Source organism: Mytilus edulis, chromosome 12 (assembly GCF_963676685.1).
Source record: "Mytilus edulis chromosome 12, xbMytEdul2.2, whole genome shotgun sequence".
Taxonomy (NCBI): Eukaryota; Metazoa; Mollusca; class Bivalvia; order Mytilida; family Mytilidae; genus Mytilus; species Mytilus edulis.
The window spans coordinates 49,117,184-49,123,398 of NC_092355.1; the positions used below are offsets into that span (position 1 = coordinate 49,117,184).

Consider the following 6,215-nt stretch of genomic DNA (forward strand, 5'->3'; position numbering starts at 1 on the left):
TTTCGTTTATTTGTACCACAAACCTTCGTGATTTCCTTATATGATATTTAAGATTTATATCTAATTAATTAACTTCCAAATATAGTACACGTGTGTTATAATGTTTACCCTGTCTAATTGGCAGTTATACGTACCATATATCCTTGTTATATACATACAGATCGAATAGTTTTAATCCCGCCACATTATGTATGTATCTGTCCAAAGTCAGGAGTCTGTAATTCATTGGTTGCCGTTTGTTACTGTATATCATATTTGTTTTTCGTTTACTGTTTTGTATATAAATCAGGCCGCTAGTTATCTCGTTTGAATTGTTTCGACATTTGTCATGTCGGTGCCTTTTATAGCTTGCTGTGCAGTATGAGTTTTTCTCGTTGTTGAAGGCCGTTCTGTGACCTATAGTTCTTACATCTATGCCATTTTGGCCTCTGGTGGAGAGTTTTCTCATTGGAAATCATACTACATCTTCTTGTTTTTCTGTTGTGATAAAAAAAATGTATTTGAGGTGTCAAAGGAGACATTTAAACACAAATCATGATAAATTAAAAAGACAACAAAACTTTATAACAAATAACTTATACCGTTACACAGGCAAAATGTGCTCACATGAATTTCACATGAATCTCACATGAAATTCACATGAAAAATTTCACGTGAGATTCACCTCAATGGAGCTTATACATGAAACTCACGAGAAAATTTTCATGTGAATTTCACGTGAATTGAGATTCACATGAATCTGATGTGAAATTTTCATGGTATAAGCTCGTTTGAGGTGAAATTCATGTGAATTTCACGTGAGATTCACATGAATTTAAATTCACGTGAAATTGATGTGAGTGAAATTTGCCTGTGTAGCTTTATCTAAAACGTTTAGCTCGCATATATGAAATATTCAGTGAAATAATCAGTGAAATAATCATGAAAAGGAACGGTCCCTTTTGTCGGAATATTCAAGTTTGTCAAATAACACCCATGCTTCGTCTCAAACTGGAACCTAAGTAAGTAATATTTGAACAAGTCTTTATTAATTTAATTACTTCGATGGTTGAGGAAAACATTTGAGCTGAACAAAAGCATGTGCCTACGAAAATTTGCTGTTAATATTTCAATTAGAAAACATTTTACTTATTCGTCAGGAAAGAACCTGCCGTGAGTACTAAAAGGCACATTTGTTGGTAACTTTGCTTTGCTTATTGTTTTCATAGTGACGGCATTAATCAACACAAGATAACTTTCTTTCCGTATGCCGTCAAATACATGCGTCATTAAAATACCGTCGTCTTCCTTTTTTCCATTTAGAGTAGGTACAAACCACGGTTCCGATGGGTAGTGATTATCGATTATCCACGATAAATCGCCTCCATGTTCACACACATCTTTCTTAACTAAAGCCCATTTATCGTAATTGACGTGATCTGCTTTTACGACTAGACCGTATGCAAAACAGTATTTTACGTGTCTATAATTCTCATTGATGGCTGGCATGTCTAAATTATTTGAATATGGGACTATTTTTGATGGTTTAAACGAACGGGCGTCAACATAAGGTGTTTTAAGATCGATGGCAAATCTTTTTATACCATAATACAGTGGAACCTTATTCCTAAGTGTTGGAGAACGTATATAAGGCATTTCCATTGTGTGCATGTTTGAAGAATTTTGGGTGCAAATATCTACAACAATTTTATGTTTTCTGTGTTCATACGCGTTAATGTGGTGAAAATAGGACACGAATTTGTCATACTTCAACGTTGTTATCTTTTTCGATCTTAAATGAACAACATAAATATATGTCGGATCGTTGTACCGATATTCCATAGCTTCGACTATATTTCCTTTGATAAACATTTTCCATAAGTTTATTGAAACAGGTTGACCAATAAAAATTGCATAGTTTTTGGTTACAGAAAATGAATGCATATACGTTGGTGCTTCTAAATACCACGTGACAATCTTTTCTCTGTCCCCTATTGATGACATCCGATATAATGTTACAAAACTCTTGAGAAACGGCAATTCAGGTACACTCATTAAGAATGTCAGGTATGTTTGCCTACCGAATTCCTGGACAGGGTGTGCAGAAGAAAGTATTGGCAAATAAAGATGTGTTTTCACACTCGTTGGTGGTGAAATTAGCTTCAAAGTTTTCAAGGAACAATCCGACACGTGGTAAACTTCCCATACGTCGTTTACTGTCATGTACTCGAAATTACCTTTCTGTGGGTTACGTATTCTGTAAATATTTACATTCAAATTGTCAATTTGGTTTGCAATGGCCTCCATTTTCTCGAACATATCAAAACGTGGATTAAGTGGCCCGAATTGAGCATACGGAGCAATTGTATTAGCAGCAATCGATTCATTAAAGTATGCTGTTCTAAGAAATCTGGCAGACATTGATACCGTTCCATTTCCATAAAACGTGAAACTATGAAGTTTTGCCAAAGCATCAAACGCATGCGTGAATGAACGTTCTCCAACTTCGTACCGTGCACCTCCATTTCGAATCTGAAAGTAAAGAAAGAAGAATAAAAAGAATTACACAGACGACACCATGCACATGGTAAGTATGTCTTACATCAGCAATCCGAAGATAGACTGCATTTGAAAACACTGTTGATAATTCGTTATATAATATCATATCTCCAATTGCCATTATCATCTAATTAGGATGTTGGGTAAATGAGGCAACAATCAGAACAATAAACAAAACCAGATCTATAGGGAAATAGGATTTGTTTCTGTATACCATATATGAGGGGGGATAGGAGGGGTCTTGATCCCGAAATCCCGGACTTGAAAAAACGAAATCCCGAGGTCCCGAATTTAAATAAAGCAAATCCCGACATCCCGAAATCCGAAAAAAATGATTCCCGGATCCCGAAAAGGTCAATCCCGAGCTTAAAAACACCCGATCCCGGAGTCCCCATAAAGGTCCTATCCCCCCTTATATATATTTTCATTATTTTGTTCATACATCAGGCCGTTAGAGTAAGTTTTCTTGTTTGAATTTTTACATTTGTCATTTCGGGACCTTTTATATTTGACTATACGATCTGGGTTTTGCTCATTGTTGATGACCGTTGTTAAAGGCCATTTCATGACCTATAATTGTTAACATCTATGTCAATCGGTATCTAGTGGAGAGTTGTCTCATTGTCAATAATACCACACCTTCTTACTTCTTTTACAGTCTTCGATCGTCAATAGACAAGTTCCATACACCATGTAAACGCTAAATTACCTGCGACTGCTGACATTGTGAATTAATAAGATTTTCCAAATAAAAAATATTAAGATAGACGACCGGGAAAGTCAATCTGATTAAAATATCGATCAGTACCTATTTGTTTTAAAAAAAAATTGGTTATAAAAGAATTGAATTGAATTGAGTATAACGAAATCAGAGATCTATTTTTTAATCAGATTTCGGAAAACTGACCTGGGTAGATCAATTAATAAGTGGCGGGGTTAGATTAGTATTTTTGTTCTTTTTGTCAAAAAATATCAGAACAGGAAAAGCACTAATATCTAAAATAATGGTATGATAGACAACAAAAATAGAATAATAATATCTATTATCGCTATTTTGTACATTTTGCCTTTGATCTTTTTTTTTGATAATTTTTCATATATCATGCTTCTCGCTTGAGATGGAAAATTATCGCTAGAAACTAAGGCGGCACGTGGCGTTGCTAACGAAATTGACATGACGTCGTCAAAGGTAAAATAGCGATAAACAGATTATCATTGGTCATCTTAACTCGATTGCATTTCTCGGTTTCGCCATCCCGGCTCAAGCGAGAAAATTAACTAGATAAATTTTGTAGATACACACATGGATAATAATTCTATCAGATGCAAATTGGGGGAAAAAAGTGTGGGGGGGGGGGGGGGGGTAAATTTCAAATTTTTTTTTTTTAAATCCTGCCAAATAGATCTACAAAAGACTCATCAATGCCGCCCAATTTAACAATGTTTTAAATGTCAAATACAGTACGGGGTTGAATATATATATATATATGAAAAGAAGATGTGGTATGATTGCCAAACTAAATAAGACAACTCTCCAAGAGAGACCAAATGTCAAAGATATTGAAGAGCATTTGTGACCTTTTTTCAAATAAGGCTAAGGTAATCAATTCCTGTGGTAGAATATAGATTTGTGCCAGTGTCATTGCTTTTAGTCCAGAATTGGGAATACTGTTATTTTACTGTTTTACTGTTGTCATGACAATAACCTGCTTATGCATACTACAATACAGGTCATACTTGGAAATAAAATTAGTTTTCTGAAAAATCAATGTAGAGCTGAGGATTGGAAAATAACAGAAACGGAACGAATTCACCATCTTTCATTATTTTTGAAAACGCATGCACTTTGTCAAATAGTTATCAAAGGTACCGGGATTAGCCATGTTAGCAAGTTACTCTTACGGGAATTTCTCTTAGCATTTACTCGCAAATGCATTCTAAACGCAATTTTTAAAGTGAAGTCTCTAGACTAAGAGTAGAATGTTTCTGAATATGATATGCCAAATTCTATTTTTATTTTGAAATGTTGTTGAGTTGGTTTCTTTATGTGCTGTACATTTTCTTATTTGGCAGAAGTCTTGAAAAGTCATTGTGAACGCAGAAATATGACTGAAAAGTTTCCTCCCATTTTCAGAACATTTCACGTGTTTACATTCTCAATGTCTTTGATTTACTTCAAAATACAAAATGCAAGTCATAAAAAATATTAGAAAAGCAATTATGCAATCTTCTATAACTTATAACAGTTACTGCTCAATACAAGTCAGCGTACTATTAACACATTGTGACTTGGACGGAGAGTTGTCTCATTCAATTTAACACTCATACCACATCTTCTTATTTCTATGTAAACTAATTTTGGAATATAAAATGCAAATTTAAAATTAAAAGTAAAATAAGATTGCTGACACATAATTCTATTGTTTGCCTTATGCACATGTATCTGAGTTTTTAAATTTCTCAACTTTATTGTTGCAATATAAAAGTTTTAATAGTAAATATTTAAAACGAAAAGACAGTATCAAATTTTCTTAAGTGAATAAGGAATTGTAACTAATAGTGTGTAACCAGAGGCGGATTTAGAGGGGGCTCGGGCCCCCCTTTTTGGGAAAAAATTTGGTTGCTTATATAGGGAATCACTGAAGCGTGACTGGAGCGGGCCCCCTCTTAGGTCAGTCAGTGGGCCCCCACTTATGAAAATTTCTGGATCTGCCACTGGTAACCGGTGACTGCATGAATTCATTACATAAACTGCTATTTTCCACCTGGACTCGAACCCGAGACCTCTGAGTTACAAGGCAATGCGTTAACCGTCTGAGCTAATTAAATAAGCACTTCCTTGGCTCAACCGCTTACGGCTGACTAAGTACATAATGTTTCTTCCAGATTTTCGAAGGGAAGTAATCCCAATACAAGTGTTTACTTTTAATCTTTACTTACCAATTTACCCTTTAGCCAACTAGGAACAGGATGCGAAAATGTCAAAGGTTTGTTGTCAAATTCTTCCAAATTTGTCCTGAAAAAATCTCTAAATCCGGACGGATCTTTTTCCTGTGAGCTTGAAACTATAAACACAGACACAAGTGTTGCGATGAACTGACATCGATTAGTTATCATTTTAGAACAAAGACTAGAGCAAGATGGTTAAATTAATATTACCTCCTTGGTTAGAGCATGGAAGTATTATTTAGAAGGAATAACAACGACTAATTAGCATGTATTTATAGCATGCTGAGCTCTGTACTGAAGTCATACGATTTCATCCAATTATAGTCTCAGCGGTAAGACGCCTGCGTTACCGCGGTTGTAAAAGACATCTGGAATTTCTTATCAGTCACGTGGTTTTATCGAGTCCGGTAATTATAGCGCACCTGTGGGAAATCCCTAGTTTATTAATAACAAGGTAGCGCTGTATCGCATAGAATATCTACCTTTAGAAAGAAATCGAATGGTGAAAAAAACTTGAAAAACGGACGAGAATTGTTCAAACTACAGCAGTTTAACATGGAAAATTGTATTTAATTTAGCATATTTTTGCTTTTTACCGTTTGTTTTAAACTGTTCTAAAAGTATTTTCCGGTTAAAAGCGGATCCCGAGTTAAACAGTTAAATTACTTCCATGGTTAGAGGTATATATGAGAAGAATATAACCTAAACTGGACCCTGCTGTTGTGTCA

At 34.9% G+C, this 6,215-nt stretch overlaps 1 protein-coding gene across 1 annotated transcript; it reads right to left on the reverse strand.

Moving 5' to 3' along the window:
* Window positions 1–1,004: 1,004 nt before the first annotated feature.
* Window positions 1,005–5,791, reverse strand: LOC139498699 (beta,beta-carotene 15,15'-dioxygenase-like). Its single transcript, XM_071287222.1, has 2 exons — window positions 5,479–5,791; window positions 1,005–2,511 (listed from the first exon to the last, which is right to left on the reverse strand). Exons 1-2 carry the CDS (start codon window positions 5,653–5,655, stop codon window positions 1,129–1,131), a joined length of 1,560 nt encoding a protein of 519 aa, XP_071143323.1. The 5' UTR covers window positions 5,656–5,791; the 3' UTR covers window positions 1,005–1,128.
* Window positions 5,792–6,215: the final 424 nt, after the last annotated feature.